Source organism: Protomyctophum parallelum, assembly GCF_964188405.1.
Source record: "Protomyctophum parallelum genome assembly, chromosome: 6".
NCBI classification, from domain to species: domain Eukaryota; kingdom Metazoa; phylum Chordata; class Actinopteri; order Myctophiformes; family Myctophidae; genus Protomyctophum; species Protomyctophum parallelum.
Window position 1 is genome coordinate 5,353,102 of NC_139701.1, and position 22,083 is coordinate 5,375,184.

The 22,083-nt window shown below is 44.2% G+C and overlaps 1 protein-coding gene across 2 annotated transcripts in view; it reads left to right on the forward strand.

Moving 5' to 3' along the window:
• Window positions 1–22,083, forward strand: part of atp13a3 (ATPase 13A3) — a 79,211-nt gene that overhangs the window by 36,828 nt on the left and 20,300 nt on the right. For both annotated transcript variants that reach the window (XM_083767464.1, XM_083767465.1), the window contains exons 9-21: window positions 437–571; window positions 4,594–4,666; window positions 6,650–6,781; window positions 8,961–9,149; window positions 10,393–10,550; window positions 11,731–11,919; window positions 13,897–13,958; window positions 14,560–14,710; window positions 15,441–15,566; window positions 16,970–16,987; window positions 17,425–17,578; window positions 19,429–19,549; window positions 21,871–21,995. In XM_083767464.1, the coding sequence (XP_083623590.1) occupies window positions 437–571; window positions 4,594–4,666; window positions 6,650–6,781; window positions 8,961–9,149; window positions 10,393–10,550; window positions 11,731–11,919; window positions 13,897–13,958; window positions 14,560–14,710; window positions 15,441–15,566; window positions 16,970–16,987; window positions 17,425–17,578; window positions 19,429–19,549; window positions 21,871–21,995 (1,633 nt within the window). The remainder of the gene's footprint in view (window positions 1–436; window positions 572–4,593; window positions 4,667–6,649; window positions 6,782–8,960; window positions 9,150–10,392; window positions 10,551–11,730; window positions 11,920–13,896; window positions 13,959–14,559; window positions 14,711–15,440; window positions 15,567–16,969; window positions 16,988–17,424; window positions 17,579–19,428; window positions 19,550–21,870; window positions 21,996–22,083) is intronic.

The following is a 22,083-nucleotide window of genomic DNA, read 5'->3' on the forward strand; positions in this document are numbered from 1 at the left end:
ATGTTTCTCTTGAAGTTCTGCTGCAGTGCGACTGCAAATAAACAATCTAAAGGTCCTTGCACAATGCACACTGCTGCGCCCCCCCCCCCCCCCCCTTTGTGTACGGTGGACTCTTTTTTTAGCAAAAGGCCGCACACCTCAGAAGGCTAGTGACAGGTGCGTAGGGCAATAAAGCATACTTAAAAAGGTTATCTTTGAAAAACAAAGAAGGGTCAGAAACTTTATTCAACGTTTCGGTCTATTCGACCTTCATTGTCTGTCCTGATGAAGGTCGAATAGACCGAAACGTTGAATAAAGAGCAACATTTTTCTGACAGTGTGCGGGACCCTTCTTTGTTTTTCAAAGATAACCTTTTTATGTACGGTGGACTGGCAACAAGAAATCTTTATGCATTTTACTGGTATCATCATCGCTGCTCTTCTCTCTCTTCTGCAGGTCCTCAATCCCTTCTACATCTTCCAGCTCTTCAGTGTGATCCTGTGGAGCGCCGATGAGTATTACTACTACGCCTGTGCCATCGTCTTCATGTCGGTCATATCCATAGCTACCTCTCTGTACACCATTAAAAAGGTACGGTCAATGTCGGTCATATCCATAGCTACCTCTCTGTACACCATTAAAAAGGTACGGTCAATGTTGGTCATCTCCATAGCTACCTCTCTGTACACCATTAACCCATTCTGACCTGAGATCAGATTCATACGAGTTTTCCACTGGACACACACTGGTCTGATCAACCCATTCTGACCTGAGATCAGAAGTGTCTTCGATTTTTCAAAAATAGCAGACCTACAAGCTCGTATCGCGCCACTCGGTGGCGCGATATCAGCTTGTAGATCTGCTATTTGCTATAAAAAAAAAATATATATATATATATATATATATATAATATATTTTTTTTAATTCTTAATTATAATGTTGTTCTTTTTTTCAAGCATATTTAGTAAATTCTAATCTGGTGTACAGGTGATGACATGCACATTACATGCATAATAGAATTACAAATTCTTTCTTTCTTTATAATGGGAGAATTGGCACTCAGAGCCTAAACTGGTGACCACCAGGTGGCGCTGAAAGGTACGGTCAATGTTGGTCATCTCCATAGCTACCTCTCTGTACACCATTAAAAAGGTACGGTCAATGTCGGTCATCTCCATAGCTACCTCTCTGTACACCATTAAAAAGGTACGGTCAATGTTGGTCATCTCCATAGCTACCTCTCTGTACACCATTAAAAAGGTACGGTCAATGTTGGTCATATCCATCGCTACCTCTCTGTACACCATTAAAAAGGTACGGTCAATGTTGGTCATATCCATAGCTACCTCTCTGTACACCATTAAAAAGGTAGGGTCAATGTCGGTCATCTCCATAGCTACCTCTCTGTACACCATTAAAAAGGTACGGTCAATGTCGGTCATCTCCATAGCTACCTCTCTGTACACCATTAAAAAGGTACGGTCAATGTTGGTCATATCCATCGCTACCTCTCTGTACACCATTAAAAAGGTAGGGTCAATGTCGGTCATCTCCATAGCTACCTCTCTGTACACCATTAAAAAGGTACGGTCAATGTCGGTCATCTCCATAGCTACCTCTCTGTACACCATTAAAAAGGTACGGTCAATGTTGGTCATATCCATAGCTACCTCTCTGTACACCATTAAAAAGGTACGGTCAATGTCGGTCATATCCATCGCTACCTCTCTGTACACCAACTCTTTAGGTACCACGGACGACAAGACGTCTTATTGCCGTCTTTGTAATGGATGCCACGGGCGTTAAGACGTCTCTCCCTTGGGAATTAAAAATAATAATATATATATATATATATTTTTTTTAATTCTTAATTATTTTCATTATTTTCTTTTTTTCAAGCATATTCAGTCAATTCCTCTAATCTGGTGTACAGGTGATGACATGCACATTACATGCATAATAGAATTACAAATTCTTTCTTTCTTTATAATGGGAGAATTGGCACTCGGAGCCTAAACTGGTGACCACCAGGTGGCGCTGAAAGGTACGGTCAATGTCGGTCATATCCATAGCTACCTCTCTGTACACCATTAAAAAGGTACGGTCAATGTCGGTCATCTCCATAGCTACCTCTCTGTACACCATTAAAAAGGTACGGTCAATGTCGGTCATATCCATAGCTACCTCTCTGTACACCATTAAAAAGGTACGGTCAATGTCGGTCATATCCATAGCTACCTCTCTGTACACCATTAAAAAGGTACGGTCAATGTTGGTCATCTCCATAGCTACCTCTCTGTACACCATTAAAAAGGTACGGTCAATGTCGGTCATCTCCATAGCTACCTCTCTGTACACCATTAAAAAGGTACGGTCAATGTCGGTCATATCCATAGCTACCTCTCTGTACACCATTAAAAAGGTACGGTCAATGCAACCAGGGCTGTTTTCTGTCTAAAGCCCCGTTTCTATTCCTGCCCTGAAAATAGCCGATCTACAAGCTCATCATACGTCCTGTATGATGATGAACCCGTACCGAATCTCCCGCACAACTTAATTTTCGGCTCAGTTTAACAACCCATTCTGGGCGGGAACCCCTTTTGGTGTTAGCATCATGTTATGCTTTAGCTATTGAAAAATAGCAGATCTACAAGCTCATAGCTCACCTACGATCTTGTAGGTCTGCTATTTTTTGAAAAATCGAAGAACGACCGACATAGAAACATAGCTTTTTCAGAAAACTGTCAGGATGTAGAAGACATTTTTAGAATCTGATCTCGGGTCAGAATGGGTTAAGTTAGGCTTATTGTCAGTTTTGGTGCCAGAGTTGTAAACGAAAGCTACACTAGTACTGTTGCCACTGAATTTGAAGCCTCAACACTAAAACACAAAGTGTCTTTAGTGTGTTTTATATTTTCTAGTACCTTATCCAAACCCACCCAGCTTGCAGGTTATAAGTCAACCCACACCTCACTGCTACCTACCTTGACCTATACCAGGAACAAGTCTGAAGCTATTGATAGCAGACTTGGGTTATATAATTCTGTAGTATTTGTAAATGTATCATAAACGCCCCCCCCCCCGGCCAGCTGGTGTCCTAAGAAAAGGTGAACCAAACTACAACTACTACAATGCTTTTGTACTCTGGTCCCCTTTGCCATGATTCTGCTCTTCTCTGTAAAACTGTTACTCAGTGAAGAGACCAGTCCAAGCCAGTTCAAGCTGAGCCAAGCGGGTCTAAACCAGCATCACACGTCCACCACGCTACCCCGCCCCACACCCAGTCTAATCCAGGTCCATTCAGCCCAGCATAAAGACCCATCTGCATGGTCTGTTGCCCCTGGGTTCATTAGTTCGCCCCCAAACTCTCTCCCTCTCTCTCTCTCTCTCTCTCTCTCTCTCTCTCTCTCTCTCTCTCTCTCTCTCTCTCTCTCTCTCTCTCTGACGCACTCGTGCGTACACACGCACGCACGCGTCGCACATAGCAGAAGAAGCAGTTTATTTACTGTATCACATTAAAATGTTATTTAGGTATTTGTTCTGTGTTTTTAGTTTAACTTTATTCAACCCATTTTGGGGCGGGAACCCCTTTTGGTGTTTTAAACATTACTGTATGTTATAATTTAGCTATTGAAAAATAGCAGGTCTGCTAAAAAAAATGAAATCGTGAAAATATTTATTTCAGAAAACTGGAGGATTTAAAATATATATTTTTTTAATTTTGAGGTCAGGCCAGAATGGGTTAAAGCTTTTGAATCACCTAATTATTCATAATTTGTTAAGACCTGAGAAGGAAGTGAAGAGGCCCAATTTCCTTCCTCCTTACCCGTACATTATAATCACATACTGTAGGTGGTGGACAAAGATGGAGAGTTTGAAAACATGACTAATGACACAAAAGACTCCCATATCTGTACAACAATGTGCAAACACAGCAGCCAGATTTGTGAGCTGCTGTGACAGGAGAATGGATGCCCATTTAGGCCTGACGACTCGTAATAAATAAAATAGTCTTCGGAAAGAATATATATTCAAAGATTTGTCCCACATTTTTATGATTTAAAAAAAAATAGCAGACCTACAAGCTCGTAAGCGCGACACTCGGTGGCGTGCTATGAGCTTGTAGATGTGCTATTTTTCAATAGCTAAAGTATAACATAATGCTTAGTTAAAACACCATCACGGGTTTCCGTCCAGAATGGGTTAAGGAATTCAAACCATTGTGTGTACACCGTTTATCAAAAGTATAAAGCTAACGTCTCCTATATGGATGTATATTGTATAACTATCTCTGACAGAAAATGCACAATCTTTTTATAGTTTCACAAGATGGTCTAAAGTGTTAATTAATGTAACACAGCTCTGTTAGCAGCTCTTTTATTTAATTCCTATTTATATCCAATATTTATTTGTAAATTGTTTTTTTTTGTTATTGTCTTGTTCCACTTCTGCATCGGCAATGTAAACGTACGTTTTCTCAAGCTCCTTTGAATTGAATTGAATTGAGTGGATTCTCACACACTTGAGGAAAATTCATTTATTTATTGAAGTATTTTCCAGAAGTTTGACCCAGTCTCCTCTCTGTCTCTCTCTCTCTCTCTCTCTCTCTGCAGCAATATATCATGCTTCATGACATGGTGGCAGCTCACAGTATTGTCCGCGTGTCCGTATGCCGAGCCAACAACGGTTTGTCTTTTTCTACTCCATCATTTTCAATGTATTTGTGGAATGTCTGCTTTTAGGCACTATTTTAACTGAGAGCAAGACACTGCACTATTGAGTGTGGCGCTCCATAGGGCCGCCACGATTACACACTTATGGTGACGATTATTGTCACACAAGATTGCTATTACACATGGCATCAACGCATGGTGTTGTGTGCTGGCACACTACACACTCTGTCTTTCTTTTATCTGTATTGTATTGTGTTTTTGTATGGACATAGTGATGGATGCTGGCACATAATTATGCACACATGGCATCAACGAATGGTGTTGTGTGCAGGCACACATTTTTTTAAAGCCTGCCCAGGGACTACAGATAAAATTTAGGTTTGGCTAACTCTGGCACATTTACATTGAGGTGAAAACTGACATGTTGATTAATGAGCTTTGTCCCTGTAAAAATAAATAAATAAATTAACGATTTAATTGTGTTTTCGGCGTTGGAAATTGGAACATTTGATAAAGTTTGCTTTTTAGGCTTCGTAATGAAAAAGTGCACAGGGCAGATATGACAAATAACTGAAATATACCAAGAAATTACTGTCACGACAGTGTAACTGAAAGCAATACTTGCACAGTCACCCCTTGTCTAGGCTCTCGAGACTGTTGACCAACGTCAAACGGGGCACTGTTTCTCCTTTATTTGCCGATGGGTTCTCAGATTGCACCTTGTCTGGCTGGCTACCTAGTTTGCTGCTATGACGGGACACAGCATTATTTACAATCACTTGTGTGTCTGTAAAGCATATTAAAAGTGTGTTTTTCTGTGCGGGACAATGTTGTCCTCTGTGTGTTTGGTGTGCATGCATATGATGCCTCAGCTCTTTCTCTCACAGCTCAGAGAGGCGTGGGTAATGAGTGATGTGCTGAACAAGATTCCGGGGCTCTGACGCACAAAATACCTCTTCCCCCTTTCTCTGTCCCTCCCTCCCTCTTCCCCTCCTCACTCTGTCCTTCCACCCAGAGCCATCTATTCCTAGAAAACAGCCTGGTGGTCACGTGGTTCATGTACTCATGCGAGCCCATAGACTGCAATGCATTCCGTAAACTTCCGGTTGTCCCTATTTGAGGCCTTCCAAAAGGGACAAACCAATAGAAGTCTATGTACAGTAGAAGAGCAGCCATTAGACCGGCCCCATGAAGTGAACGGAGTTTGCGTAACTTTGTCTTACTCTATGGCTCTGCTTCCACTCGGCTTGATTTTTCTTGTGTGGTTTCCAGGGCATCCCCCTCCCTTTCCCCCCTCCCTTCTCTGGTTCCCATATTGGTGCATTTATATAGCGCCTTTATCCAAGGCCATTTACAGAGATTGTGCATTACATTCACCCATTCACATTCATACACCGATGGCAGTGGAAACCATTCAAGGCACCAACCAGCACATCGGGAGCAATTAGGGGTTCAGTGTCTTGCTCAAGGACACTTCGACAGTAACTCTGGGGGAGCCCACAGGGTTTGAACTGGCAACCTTGCGGTTCCCATCCAGGCACTCTACCCCTGAATCCACCGCCACCGCCCCATCTTTGTTTCAACACTCTCTTTTCTTTCTCCACCTGTCCTGGTCTGACACCTGACCCCCCCCCCCCCCCCCCAATGAGTCTGTTTGTACATCTCTCAGAGTTAAATTAATCAGACCCCGTGTGTGTCCAGTGGAAACCTCGTATGAATCTGATCTCAGGTCAGAATGGGTTAACATTGATTTTACAGTATAAATTGAGGGTCCCAGATCTGTAGACTAATATGCATGTCAAACTGGGGGTCCTTGAAATTAAACGGGTTGAGAATCATTGCTAGAGCCGTAAAAATGGGGGTCCCTCCCTGGCATATCTTTTGAAATGGGGGTCCGTGTGCCAATTAGTGTCATTTTGGGGGGTCCTTTGACATGAAAAGGTTTGGCGGAACCCCTGCTGTACCTGACCTTTGCCCTTCATCATGTGACCCACAGAGATCGAAGAGGCCATGTCCACAGACCTGGTCCCCGGTGATGTCATGGTCATACCCAGCAACGGGACCATCATGCCTTGCGACGCCGTGCTGGTCAGCGGCACCTGCATCGTCAACGAGAGCATGCTCACAGGTCAGCTCCACGGCCCTGTTTCCTCTTCCACTGTGTGTCTTTAGAGCATGCTCACAGGTCAGCTCCACGCTCCTGTTTCCTCTTCCACTGTGTGTCTTTCACTACATAGAGCATGCTCACAGGTCAGCTCAGCGGTCCTGTTTCCTCTTCCACTGTGTGTCTTTAGAGCATGCTCACAGGTCAGCTCCACGCTCCTGTTTCCTCTTCCACTGTGTGTCTTTCACTACATAGAGCATGCTCACAGGTCAGCTCAGCGGTCCTGTTTCCTCTTCCACTGTGTGTCTTTAGAGCATGCTCACAGGTCAGCTCAGCGCTCCTGTTTCCTCTTCCACTGTGTGTCTTTCACTACATAGTACAGTAAAAAAATATCACTGTTAATCTTGAACTACCGTTCGGAATTGACGTAATTGTTTTATTCCCTGTAATTGGGGGCTTAATGTAGCATAGATGTAGCAACTTTTGGCTAGTTTGGCTAACGGCCGATGTAATCTGCCTAAAACCGGCCGAAATCCTCACGTGCACAGTCGCGCACACACCCACGCGCGGTCTTTATGTGCATAGCTGCGTAAAATGCGACATTCGGGGCTTGATTAGAGCTTAACTTGACTTGGATATTAAAATAAACGATGATCGCATAGCATCCCGGACAGATCCCGGACGTTTAGAAGCTTTAGAACACTTTCCTGGGGGTCTTTGTGTGTGTAATGTGTGGTTTTAGATATTTTAGATTGTAGCAGTGAGCCTGTTGTCTCTGATGTCATGGACACTGGTCTCACTACCTTCCTGGACTACAATTCCCATAATTCTTTGGTGCACTGCTCCTCCTTGTGGATAGGGGGAGAGCTGTCTTACTGAGACAACATGTAGTCCAGGAAGGAAGTGCTCACAGGCTCACTGCTACAATCTAAAATATCTAAAACCACATATTACACACATAAAGATCTCCAGGAAAGTGTTCTAAAGCTTCTAAACGTCATTAACATATATTTTTTTGCAAAAAGGGTGAATTGTCCCTTTAACCGGAAATGACATCGCCAGATTCGCTCTATTCGGTCAAAATCGGCAAAAGTTACCGCCACCATCAGGACTGGGTCTCTGAAATACCCCCTATATAATACTATAGGATTGCCGCGTGAAAATGAGATATAGTACCGTGTATGTCACGGATTTTTCTATTGGCATTACAATTGTGAATTAAAAATATGAATAGAGCTGGCAGAAGGCACTGAAAAGCTGCTATTGGGGTGGAAATGTTTATCACAACACTGTATTAATCTGGACGGTTCCTAAAATAAAAAACAAACAAAACAGCAGGAATGGAAGCAGAGTTCCTTCTCTCCTGTACTTGCCTGGGCCAGATTACATTACATACATTACTGTGGTCCAGATGGCTGCTATAGGGGGACTGGGACAAAGGGAAAGTCAGTGTGTGTGTGTGTGTGTGTGTGTGTGTGTGTGTGTGTGTGTGTGTGTGTGGTCCCCACATGTATCCACACACACTACTCGATGCTCCAAAATGTACGTTTTATTTAGCACATTGTGAACCTGTGTGTGTGTGTGTGTGTGTGTGTTTGCACATTCTGTACAAGTCAGAAGCCAACGTTTCCCGCCTAGTAGCTACTCTGGCGGATTTCACTAAATGTTTTTTTTAGGGGACAAAAGCACCTGGTTGGTTATCTGCCAAAGCACACACTTACTGTACCACAGTCAGCTTACTGTACCACAGTCAGCTGATCTGTATCAGCATTTGCACGACCATGAGTCCCAAACAGGAGACTACACTACATACATGCATGCATGCACGCACACACACACACACACACACACACACACACACACACACACACACACACACACACACACACACACACACACACACACACACACACACACACACACACACACACACACACACACACACACACACACACACATACATACATCCTCCTCATTTCTTCCTCTTAATGTATTGGCAGTGTGTTGCCCAGGCCAGCCCTGCATCCTATTAAACAGTACTGTTCTCTTGTGCATCCTGGCTGCTAATAGTTGAGTCCAGCTTTTTATCTATGCCACCCACCATCCTTTCTTTGCTCTATCGTCTTCTCATTGCCATTCCAGACTCTCCTCTCCGATAACTACACAATCTCTCCTCCCCCGTCCTCCTCTCTCCTCGCTGCAGGTGAGAGTGTTCCCGTCACAAAGACCAATCTTCCCAACCCGTCCCTGGCGGATAAGGGTTCAGACTCCGAGGGGGACCAGCTCTATAACACTGAAGGGCATAAGAGACACACTCTGTTCTGTGGAACGCATGTCATCCAGACTCGCTTCTACACCGGAGAGCTGGTCAAGGCTGTGGTGGTCCGCACAGGTGTGTGTGTGTGTGTTCGTAGATCGCCTATTTTTGGCTATTGGTTATTTTTAAGCTGAAAGAGTATTTTAAATGGTTCAAAACTAGCAAATAGAATACATGTTTAGAGGCATCTTCCATAAACATGAATGGTATCAGACTAAATGTCATAAAAGCAAAGGTTAATGGCCCAACCGGTTGTTGTATGTAGTAGAACAGCAGCAACACAGGTTTAGTATGATAATACCTAAACGGCATCATTACATTTTCAGTATTTGTCTCCAGCAGGCCGAAGGCATGGGGAGAGAGTATGTTTTGGAACAAATGGCCTCAAATCATGAACGCACCGTGCAATTTACGTGAAATCTTTCACAGACTTTCCTACGAGGCCGAGGAATATATCCCACCCTTTTCACATTGCAGTTTCAGTTTCTTCCAACGATGATGTCACTGGTGGACGGGTTTCTGAACTGCCCACAGCCCTCCTATGAGACACAGACCGAGTAGAAACAAATTGTGCCATTTTATCATGATTATTAGTGAGGACCTATTATATGAAGACAGTTTGAAAAGTGGTGAGGTGGTCCTCGCAGACTTTCCTACGAGATTGAGGAATATATCCCACCCTTTTCACATTGGCCTGTTCTAGCTTAACTATATCTAGTTAACCCATTCTGACCTGGCACCCATTTTGGTGTCAGCATCATGTTATGCTTTAGCTATTTAAAAATAGCAGATCTACAAGCTCATATCGCGCCACCGAGTGGCGCGATACGAGCTTGTAGATCTGCCATTTTTGAAAAATCGAAGAGCGACTGACATTTCTAGAATCTGATCTCAGGTCAGAATGGGTTCATCAGACCAGTGTGTGTCCAGTGGAAAACCTCGTATGAATCTGATCTCAGGTCAGAATCGTGCACTGCTTGTTAGCTCTGTTTCCGGGGACACCTGCAGGCATGAGCCACATCTCGCTGGACCAAAAAGTGTGTCACACCATACCTTGGACACCCATTTAGCCACACAACACAGAAATGGTAGAAAAAGAAAATATGTGTGAATTCTAGTGGCTGAGTGTTGTCTCTTATTGTGTTCAAACAAAACATTAAACCTCCTCCTCTACCCCTTGGGTGTTGTCTTTTCCCTTTATTGCTCTGAAATACACCATTAAACCTTCTCCTCTACGCCTTAAGTGTTGTCTTTCCCCTTTATTGTGTTCCAAAGAAGCCATTAAAGGTCCTCCTGTAACTCCCACCCACCCCTGCAGGTTTCAGCACAGCCAAGGGCCAACTGGTGCGCTCCATCCTCTACCCCAAACCTACCGACTTTAAGCTCTACCGCGACGCCTACCTCTTCCTGCTCTGCCTGGTGGCGGTGGCCGGCATTGGCTTCATCTATACCATCATCCTCAGTGTCACCAATGGGGTAAGGCACCTGGAATCAGCTGCAATCACAATCCACTGTTAATTAGGCTGGCCATAAGCTAGTTAACCCATTCTGACCTGAGATCAGATTCATACGAGGTTTTCCACTGGACACACACTGGTCTGATGAACCCATTCTGACCTGAGATCAGATTCTAAAAATGTCAGTCGCTCTTCGATTTTTCAAAAATAGCAGACCTACAAGCTCGTATCGCGCCACTCGGTGGCGCGATATGAGCTTGTAGATCTGCTATTTTTAAATAGCTAAAGCATAACATGATGCTGACACCAAAATGGGTGCCCGTTCAGAATGGGTTAATAACTACGTCAAATTAAGCTCTAATCAAGCCCCAAATATCGCATTTTACGCAGCGATTCACATAAAGACTGCGAGAGTGCACGCGAGGATTTCGGACGGTTTTAGGTAGATTACATCGGCCGTTAGCCAAACAAGCTAAAGTTTGCTACATTTTGATACATTAAGCCCCCGATTATAGGGAATAAAGTGATTACGTCAATGGTTGTGATGGCTTTTTTGATTCATTTGTACTCACAACTTAATAAATGGGGCAAGGCTAGTACTATTGACCACTGCTATTGAACTAATGCTGTGACAACACTAGGGAAGGAAATTGTTCATTTGTATGGATATATAGATCAACTTATCGATACTGCTTATCGATCCGAGTCCTTATTGATCCCTCTATCAATCATTTTCAATTTGGTGGAAAGACAAGACAATACATTCAAACAGGCATTTATTTTGTTTGTTAATTGTAAGTCTGTCACGGTCTATATGCCAATAAACAATGTCACTGTTATCTGTGTCGCTGGGCATTCGTTTGTTGGACATTCACCGCTACTGATTTATTTTCAAATAACATTATTTTCAACAGTAAATAAACTAAATATTGATTTGAACATGTAGGTTAACCCATTCTGAACGGGAACATTTTGGTGTTCGCATCATGTTATGCTTTAGCTATTGAAAAATAGCAGATCTACAAGTAGGTCTGCTATTTTTAGAAAAATCGAAGAACGACTGACATTTTTAGAATCTGATCTCAGGTCAGAATGGGTTGATCAGACCAGTGTGTGTCCAGTGGAAACCTCGTATGAATCTGATCTCAGGTCAGAATGGGTTAAAGGTGTGTACTGTATGTATGTATGTACCCTGCCAGGTGCCAGCCAAGACCATCGTCATAGAGTCGTTGGACATCATCACCATCACGGTGCCACCGGCGCTGCCCGCCGCCATGACGGCGGGCATCGTGTACGCCCAGCGGAGGCTGAAACGCATCGGCATCTTCTGCATCAGCCCTCAGAGGATCAACATCTGTGGGCAGCTCAACCTCGTCTGCTTCGACAAGGTGGGTGAGCCTCCTCACGCATCGGCACTGCCTGGGGAAGACATGTTGGTCTGCAGAGGGTGGGTGAGCCTCCTCACGCACCGGCTCTGCCTGGGGAAGACATGTGGGTCTGCAGAGGGTGGGTGAGCCTCCTCACGCATCAGCACTGCCTGGGGAAGACATGTTGGTCTGCAGAGGGTGGGTGAGCCTCCTCACGCACCGACACTGCCTGGGGAAGACATGTTGGTCTGCAGAGGGTGGGTGAGCCTCCTCACGCATCGGCACTGCCTGGGGAAGACATGTCGGTCTGCAGAGGGTGGGTGAGCCTCCTCACGCATCGGCACTGCCTGGGGAAGACATGTCGGTCTGCAGAGGGTGGGTGAGCCTCCTCACGCATCGGCACTGCCTGGGGAAGACATGTTGGTCTGCAGAGGGTGGGTGAGCCTCCTCACGCATCGGCACTGCCTGGGGAAGACATGTTGGTCTGCAGAGGGTGGGTGAGCCTCCTCACGCACCGGCACTGCCTGGGGAAGACATGTTGGTCTGCAGAGGGTGGGTGAGCCTCCTCACGCATCAGCACTGCCTGGGGAAGACATGTTGGTCTGCAGAGGGTGGGTGAGCCTCCTCACGCATCGGCACTGCCTGGGGAAGACATGTGGGTCTGCAGAGGGTGGGTGAGCCTCCTCACGCACCGGCTCTGCCTGGGGAAGACATGTGGGTCTGCAGAGGGTGGGTGAGCCTCCTCATGCATCAGCACTGCCTGGGGAAGACATGTTGATCTGCAGAGGGTGGGTGAGCCTCCTCACGCATCAGCACTGCCTGGGGAAGACATGTTGGTCGAGATGAGATGATTCTTTTCATAGTGGATTAACCACATTAATCCTTGCATCCCCTTTAGGACATTGCAAGAGTAGTATTTATGTGACTACATTTGATTGTGTAATGCAGGGGTTCTCAAATAATTTGCAACTGAATGGCTGGGATATTGAAATGAAGAGTTTACATATAGTTCACATAGTACATGCATACACCTTCCCTAATGATTATATCTGCTTTCAGTATTTATTTATGGTGTATCGTCAATATTATTAAAGGACCACTTCACCACTTTTCAACCTATCTTCATATAATAGGTCCTCACTAATAATCATGATAAAATGGCACGATTTCTTTCTACTCAGTCTGTGTCTCATAGGAGGGCTGTGGGCAGTTTAGAAACAGTCTTCCAGTGACATCATCATTAGGCAGATTATTTTTTAAACAAGATTTTTTTACAAAAATGTTTAGATTTTCATTATTGTGAGAACGATGGCTTCCATTTTCGCATTGCAACTTTTCAGGACTAGAAAGCCTGCCGTTTCTATTAGCTTGGATTCCCCATCGATGATGTCACTGGAAGACGGTTTCTGAACTGCCCACAGCCCTCCTATGAGACACAGACCAAGTAGAAAAAAATTGCGCCATTTTTTCATGATTATTAGTGAGGACCTATTATATGAAGATAGGTTGAAAAGTGGTGAAGTGGTCCTTTAAGGTTATTGTAGCGGTCAATTTATATTGGGGGGAGGGAGGGGGCAGGGCGGGGGTCCCGAGACACTGCCAAAGCATCTCTGGGGGTCCCTGGCCAGAAACGTTGAGAACCCCTGGTGTAATGAGGGGAAAAGTCTATAATCTGTGGACAAATATGGACATTGGCATTGTGAACCAACGGTTACTGTTGTATCCATATTATATGGAGATCCCTGATGTTTTTCTTACAGCAACGTGAAATAAAAGTAAAAATTATGATCACTATTTATCGTACATCAAAGTATCTACGGCTTAAGTGGCCCTGGCTTTGGAGCCAAGTGCTCGAGTAACCTTACAGCACACGAGATACAGCTAATCTCAGCTCAGCAATCAGTGGTTATAAGTAACCTCTAAATGACCGGTGCTGTGGGTGTTTTAAGTGTGGATGAGGAAGTGTTTGATCATGTGTTTTTCTTTCTGTCCTATCAGACTGGAACTCTGACAGAAGATGGCCTTGACCTATGGGGAGTCCAGAGAGTTGAAAATGGCAGGTATGTGATGGTCAACTACTAGATAACAGATAAAATGACTAATAGTAATTACTTTATTGCTGTCGTTTACCTACCTGGTGAATGGTGAGGATTTTCAGTTGGTAAAACATTCCTCAATGAATAATCCAAACATGAAGAAGGAACGTATTAATTAACTTATTAATTTATCGGAGACCCGATTTAACAGAAAAACGATATCAGAAATCTGTATATATAAAGTCCAAATCACCACTCTCTGCCAAAGTCTGAAAAATGTTTCCAAAATATCACCACAGAAGAAATGGCAAGGTTCAACTGGAGCTCATTCGTTTACCTCTCAAGTGTTAAAAAAGTGTATTTACTTCATGTTTTATAGACATACTATTTGTCCGACTGTCATTAGACCGACAACCTACCTCAAACCCTAACCTAACCGTAAGCACGGGAGCAGCGCATGTCCATCCGCTGTTGTCCGTTCATGTGTCTAATCTGCGTATGCATCCCAGCAGGGTTTGTACCTCATGGTGTAATTATTGGATTTCATCTCCAAAGTTTTTCAGTGACTATTTCTCCCACTTAAACGCTCTCATTTTCTCTGCCTAATCTCCTCCTCCTCCTCCAGCTTCCACGTGTCAGAGGAGAATCCATACAAGGAGAGCCTGGTGAAGTCTCAGTTTGTGGCCTGCATGGCTACTTGCCACTCCCTCACCAAGATAGAAGGACAGCTGTCTGGAGACCCACTCGACCTCAAGATGTTTGAAGCCACAGGCTGGGTGAGGCCTTGTACACACATATCACACCAACATGGTCTGTTCCGTCCGTGTTTCATGGCCGGCTCAATGCTTTTCACGTGGTTTGACCAAACACAAGTGTTTGGTCAAACCAAGTGTTCTAGGGGACCTTCCAATTATGCAGCAGTATTCTGGCAGCTGTAATAAGTCCAACCTTTACAATGGTGGAATCATTTTTTAGATATGCCAGGGACCACTGTCCTGTCCCCAAATAGACATTTTTAGAATCTGATCTCAGGTCAAAATGTGTTTTTCATAAACTGATGTCGATCCCTGGCCCTGATTCATTCACCCTTCACTCTCACACATGCTTCAGACAAGGCAGCATTTGTTTATAACGTTTAGAACAACATGCATGCTTTTCAGTGACAATGAGACTTGGCAGAATTCCAAGCTGTGGGGGACACATTGGTCCCTGGTGCTTTCCTAATGGGCCTGTTTGTCCTGGACGTCTCTAGGGCTTTCTCTGATGGGCCTGTTTGTCCTTGAGGGGGAGAGGATGACACTTTAGAAAGTTGCTGAACTTAATACTTCTCTAGGCCACACAAAGCCCACTCTTTTAGATCTACAGTATTACAAAAAATACATATTTCCAGGAACTTAGAGAAGCATGTGCCAAAACACAAAATGAATATAAAAAGAAGTAGTCTTCTGTCTGCTAACTGTGTTTATCCTCAATTCAACATTCCCATCCCTTCTTTGATCCGTTCAGATCCTGGAGGAAGCAACTGAGGAGGAGACAGCACTCCATAACCGCATCATGCCCACCGTGGTGCGCCCGCCCAAACAGCTGCTACCCCCCGAACCCACTCCCGCTGTCTCCACAGAGCAGGACATGGTGCGTAACACACACAGACACACACACACACACACACACACACACACACACACACACACACACACACACACATACACACACACACACACACACACATACACACACACACACACACAGACACACACACACACACACAGACACACACAGACACACACACAGACACACACACAGACACACACACACACACACACAGACACACACACACACACACACCCACACTCGGGGTGAAACACTTGATAATTTAAATGATCAATTAATTAAACTGGCAAACCGAATAAAGTTCTACAGACACAAAGTGTGGCACTGTGCACGTGTGGCTCGTCCTATTTTCAAACACCAGCTGTCCGCTGTGGAATTGGAATCGGTTTCACATCTTTTTCCCATTGCAAAACCGAACTGCTCATTCTCCAAATATTGGACAGGCGATGGATATGCAGGGAGGATATGTTGGCCATTTTATCAAATTCACCATAATATTAATGCCTATCCCTATTACATAGTTAAATATAGTTACATTTGAAGAAAGAAAACGTAACAAAAAAAAAGCATTCCAACGAAAACAAACAAGAAAAAAACTATTACAAACACAATAAACAAAAAATCATGCCTTATTGGTTTCTAAAATAATGTCACCTTGGAGTTTGTTAGTTAGTTAGTTAGTTAGTTAGTTAGTTAGTTTCATTTATTGTCCACGTGTGGAAATTTGTCTTCGGTCTCAAACAGTAAAAAACAAACGGTTACAACAACAGCAACACAATTATTTTCTCATGGCAAAAAAGTGCAGGACAGCACAGTAGTGCAAACATACAGATGCACAGCTCAGCAATGCACTGCTCACTTACTGTATAATGAATCACAGAAAGTATCTCTCACTTTCTGCTAGACCTGTTTTCTACTGTAGATGATACAGTAGGTTAGAAACGCATTCCACTGTGTGTAATGTGTATTGTATTGAATTGATGATTGGCCAGCAACACATCATAGTGAAATACAGCAAAATAACAACTCAAAGTCTCAATCCCTGGTGACGTCAAGTACAAGTAAATGGACTGCATTTATTTAGCACTTTTTCTCCAAAGCGCTTTACGATGCATTTCACATTCACACATCGATGGCAGAGGAAACCATGCAAGGCACCAACCTAATCATCGGGAGTTAGTGGTTCAGTTTCTTGTAAGTCAAGTCAAGTAAAGACAGAGTATTCTATTCACCCTCCATAAAATTCAAGCTTATTTCAATGCAGCAGTCACCGAAAGAACAAGCACGCCAACGAGCATGCCAATCTTTTGGATGACCTCGACGCTAAGACCAGGTCATGTCACAGCACAGCACTGGGTTTTGCTTATTAGACCAAAATGTTACATCACTTTCTCATCACATGCTCTCTTCTTGTGTCATTCCAGGAACTGTACGAGCTGTCGGTAAGTGTCCCACTTCCTTTTGTTGACGATGCTCCAAAGTTGTCCTTATTTCTGTTCACGTGAGCTGGCCCGGTTAAGGATTTGAAACCTTAAGACTAGACGAACTTGTTTAACCTTTTGGGCAAACTCAGTTTTGGGAACTACTTTTCAATTCTTCTATATGGGATGAGCAAATCTCCTGGTGCTTCAACTAGACAATGATATTTTCTCAGCAATTGGGATTTATTGCAAATTAAATTGCATTGAAAAGTGTAAGTGTAAGTGAAAAAGGAAAAAACTCCCGCACAATGTCTTCAAATGCAGTTGAAAAGTTTATTAATTAAGTTTATTAATGGGAAAGGACAATGTTTCAGTCTATGGGACCTTCATCTGACTATCTTTATGAAACAGAAATTAAAAGTGCAATTAAAGTGAGTGTTATGGTGTGTTGTGTGCAGTCGGCGTACGAGATTGGAATTGTGCGTCAGTTCCCCTTCTCCTCGGCGTCCCAGAGGATGAGTGTGGTCGCTCGCCTGTTGGGAGAGAAACGCATGGATGCATATCTGAAGGGAGCGCCAGAAGTGGTGGCCAGTCTCTGCAAGAAGGAGACAGGTGAGATGTCAACACGACTGTCATGTTGGGTTTTTTGTTGCTATTCTTTGTTTCTCTTTCATTTTGTTATGCCAATTCCCTCTTGAAATTGTGTCCCTTGTCAATTGGTTTGTTCATTAGGGATGGTGTAGGCAAGAACATGTCCATTCCGATACATGTGTAGATTGTGTACTAACATGCTAAGGACAGGTGGGGATACTACCCGTCTTACTCACTGTGTAGATTGTGTACTAACATGCTAAGGACAGGTGGGGATACTACCCGTCTTACTCACTGTGTAGATTGTGTACTAACATGCTAAGGACAGGTGGGGTTACTACCCGTCTTACTCACTGTGTAGATCAGGGGTCCTCAACTAGAAATGCTGAAGGTCCACAACATTTTTTTTAATAAAACCATGGTCCAGTCTCATGCGCACGCAAATAAAATTGCGGGTCGCGGGCCCCATGGGGTGGGGCTGCCCCCCTCGCCCCCCACCCCTAGAAACAACTATGCCTGTTTAGTACAGTCAAACCAAGCTATACAAACCGGGTCCCATCCCAACCAACACTGGGGTGGCAGAGTATGAAAATATATTTTTTCACACCTCCAAAAATCAAATTTTGTTCATTCAACTGAATGTGTGAATGTGTCACTGCTAGTGAGCCAGTCAGCGCAACATTGTCATCATGACATGCCGGCACATAATACACACATTCAGAGTGTTAATTGCGTTTCTCGGCATTGATCGAATACAACAGAGAATTCAACTTGCGGTTGCGGTGACTTTTTTTCAGACAGTAGGCTGACAGGAAATGGGGAGAGAGATGGGGGGGGTCACTCCCGCTGAGCCACGGCCCAGGCCTTTTCTCTTTATTCTATCATTTCTCCAGGGTCCGCAGAGAGGTGTGCCGCGGTCCGGTCGTGGACCGCGGTCCGCCTGTTGAGGACCACTGGTGTAGATTGTGTACTAACATGCTAAGGACAGGTGGGGATACTACCCGTCTTACTCACTGTGTAGATTGTGTACTAACATGCTAAGGACAGGTGGGGTTACTACCCGTCTTACTCACTGTGTAGATTGTGTACTAACATGCTAAGGACAGGTGGGGATACTACCCGTCTTACTCACTGTAGATTGTGTACTAACATGCTAAGGACAGGTGGGGTTACTACCCATGCACAAGCACAGCTTCACAGGTCAACAACAAAAACAACACATAGTACAGAAAAACATAACACCAAGACAATACAAAAACATGAGTTCCCCACTGTGTACAGAACCATCTTATCAGCGGGGCAGTTTGTTTAATGCCGCTATGGCTGAAGGGACTGAAACTGAAACTGAAACTAACCTTTTTCCAGGGTAAGGTTCTGTATCTTTGTCCAGATGGCATGAGGTTGAAGAAGCGATACAGGGGATGATCAGTGTCATGTGATATTGAGAGTGCTAGCAGTGTGATGGCCTTAGTGTTCATATCAGAAAGTGTTGGTGTGGGAAGTCCGATAATTCATTCTTTCAGGTTGATGTTTTTTTTTCCGCCATATAGCCTCCTGAAAGGAGTATTTCCCTGCATGATTGGGTCTATAATTCCCGGCCTCTCTCTCTGTCTCTCTCCAGTACCATGAGTGGGTCTATAATTCCCGGCCTCTCTCTCTGTCTCTCTCCAGTACCATGATTGGGTCTATAATTCCAGGCCTCTCTCTCTGTCTCTCTCCAGTACCATGACTGGGTCTATAATTCCCGGCCTCTCTCTCTGTCTCTCTCCAGTACCATGACTGGGTCTATAATTCCCGGCCTCTCTCTCTGTCTCTCTCCAGTACCATGACTGGGTCTATAATTCCCGGCCTCTCTCTCTGTCTCTCTCCAGTACCGGAGGACTTTGCCGAGGTTCTGGAGGACTACACCAAGCAGGGCTTCAGGGTCATCGCCCTCGCACACCGCCGCCTCGAGTCCAAACTCACCTGGCACAAAGTCCAGAACATCAACAGGTATCACAGCTGCCCCTCGCCCCAGTTCAGTGTCACCCTGTTACATATTGTCACTATTGTCGGGTGACAAAAACAGGAAATGGAAAGAAAATAACACGTGGATCCAATGTAGTTATTTTATTACAAGCCCTTGGTAATACTTTTCATTGGTTAAATATTTTTAAAAGCCACAGACAGACTTAACCAAGTTAATACCCTATTTCTGGTATGTCATAGATGAGGCGAAAAATAGAAGAAGAGGAAGAAACTCCATCTTGTGTCATTGTGTGCCTAGTTGGTTGGCTATTTTTAACAGACATTGTTATACAGTGTATGACCGAGTATATAATAGGTCATTCATTAGTTATGAAAGAAAGAGGTTGCACAGTAGTCACACCTTGCAGCAGTTCAAAGCAGGGCAGGGCTCAGAGGCTTAGTTGAGACTAAAGATTTGCGATTTGCAACAGAATCCCCAAAAGTAGTTTACAACATTATAAACACTGAACAGTCCAATCAATGACCGATTGTTGTTTCTATGGCAATGGTATTGAAACAGTCCCTCCGGGATGTGAGATATAAACGGCTTAAAACAGGGCAGAGACAGTTACTCCACATCAATGCAAAGAGCAGGCATTTGAACCTATTTGATTGTATTCTGTATATATATTATATTGTATACTCTTACAGTATACAAACTATTTCTCTCGTTCACTCACTCCGTTTCTCTTTTGTCAGAGGTAGGTGTGTGCTGTACATTTAAAAAAGACGGACCGACATGCATCACTAGTGTGTGTGTGTGTGTGTGTGTGTGTGTGTGTGTGTGTGTGTGTGTGTGTATAACGGCAGATTGAAACGGGGCAATGCTTCAAAGAGATTGATGAGCTGGTCTTCACTGGCCTCTGTCCAGAACGCTGCCATTTAATCTGTGTTTACAGCGTGCGCATGACCGATCCCCGGGAGCTGTTCACGCCTGTTTGGTTATAATGTTTGATACCTTCTGAAACGTGCTGCTTCAACAAGTTGAATGTCTTGCTATTCAACGAGCCAACATGAGCTGACCTGCAACGTTTTGGTCGTGTTCCGAATTAAGCAATAATACTGTACACGAGAGGGTGTGCTTTATCATGATTATTGGCACAGTCCAGTGATGCAATGAGGCTTCAGCCAAGTTTCACATGCATCACTGAAGTGCCAATAATCACCATAAAGCACACCCTCGAGTGTTACAGTTACCCTTCAAAAAAGAACATGTTAACTAAATTTTATTGTAACTAAGATATTTGATAGAAAATAGAAATTCATATTCATTTAATGCCAGATTTAGATACTACGACCACAAATGTCCCATGCAAACTGCCAGCCTAGTCACTCAGCCGGTGTGAGTCTCCGTCTCATCAGCACAGCTGATCTTTATGTTTTGATTAGGTGTGCCATCATGCTCGTTTCGTTTGAAGCAAGGGAAGAAAGATGGCTATTTCAACCAATTGGATTGCTTCCTCGAAACTACCCGTTGTATAATAATTGGTGTGAAGTGTAAACTGAGCTCAACTCGTATGGGAGCTCTCGCCCTCAATTATTGAGGGCACAGGCTAAAGTGATTTCTATTGAGGGCACAGGCTAAAGTGATTTCTATTGAGGGCACAGGCTAAAGTGATTTCTATTGAGGGCACAGGCTAAAGTGATTTATATTGAGGGCACAGGCTAGGGTGATTTATATTGAGGGCACAGGCTAAAGTGATTTATATTGAGGGAACAGGCTAGGGTGATTTCTATTGAGGGAACAGGCTAGGGTGATTTATATTGAGGGCACAGGCTAAAGTGATTTCTATTGAGGGAACAGGCTAGGGTGATTTCTATTGAGGGCACAGGCTAGGGTGATTTCTTTTGAGGGCACAGGCTAGGGTGATTTCTATTGAGGGAACAGGCTAGGGTGATTTCTATTGAGGGCACAGGCTAGGGTGATTTCTATTGAGGGCACAGGCTAGGGTGATTTCTATTGAGGGAACAGGCTAGGGTGATTTCTATTGAGGGCACAGGCTAGGGTGGTTTCTTTTGAGGGCACAGGCTAGGGTGATTTCTATTGAGGGCACAGGCTAGGGTGATTTCTATTGAGGGAACAGGCTAGGGTGATTTCTATTGAGGGCACAGGCTAGGGTGATTTCTATTGAGGGCACAGGCTAGGGTGATTTCTATTGAGGGCACAGGCTAGGGTGATTTCTATTGAGCCTGATGAGTGATAGGGTGATTTCTATTGAGCCTGATGAGTGATTTCTATTGAGCCTGATGAGTGATAGGGTGGTTTCTATTGAGCCTGATGAGTGACTGCGTGTCCATCCTGTCAGGGACCACATTGAGACCAACATGGAGTTCCTGGGCCTGATCGTCATGCAGAACAAACTGAAGGCAGAGACTCCAGCGGTTCTGCAGGACCTCCGCAGAGCCAATATCCGCACCGTCATGGTCACTGGTGAGCAGCACGCACGCACGCACACGTGCGCACACACACACACACACACACACACACACACACACACACACACAACCTCTGTTTCTCG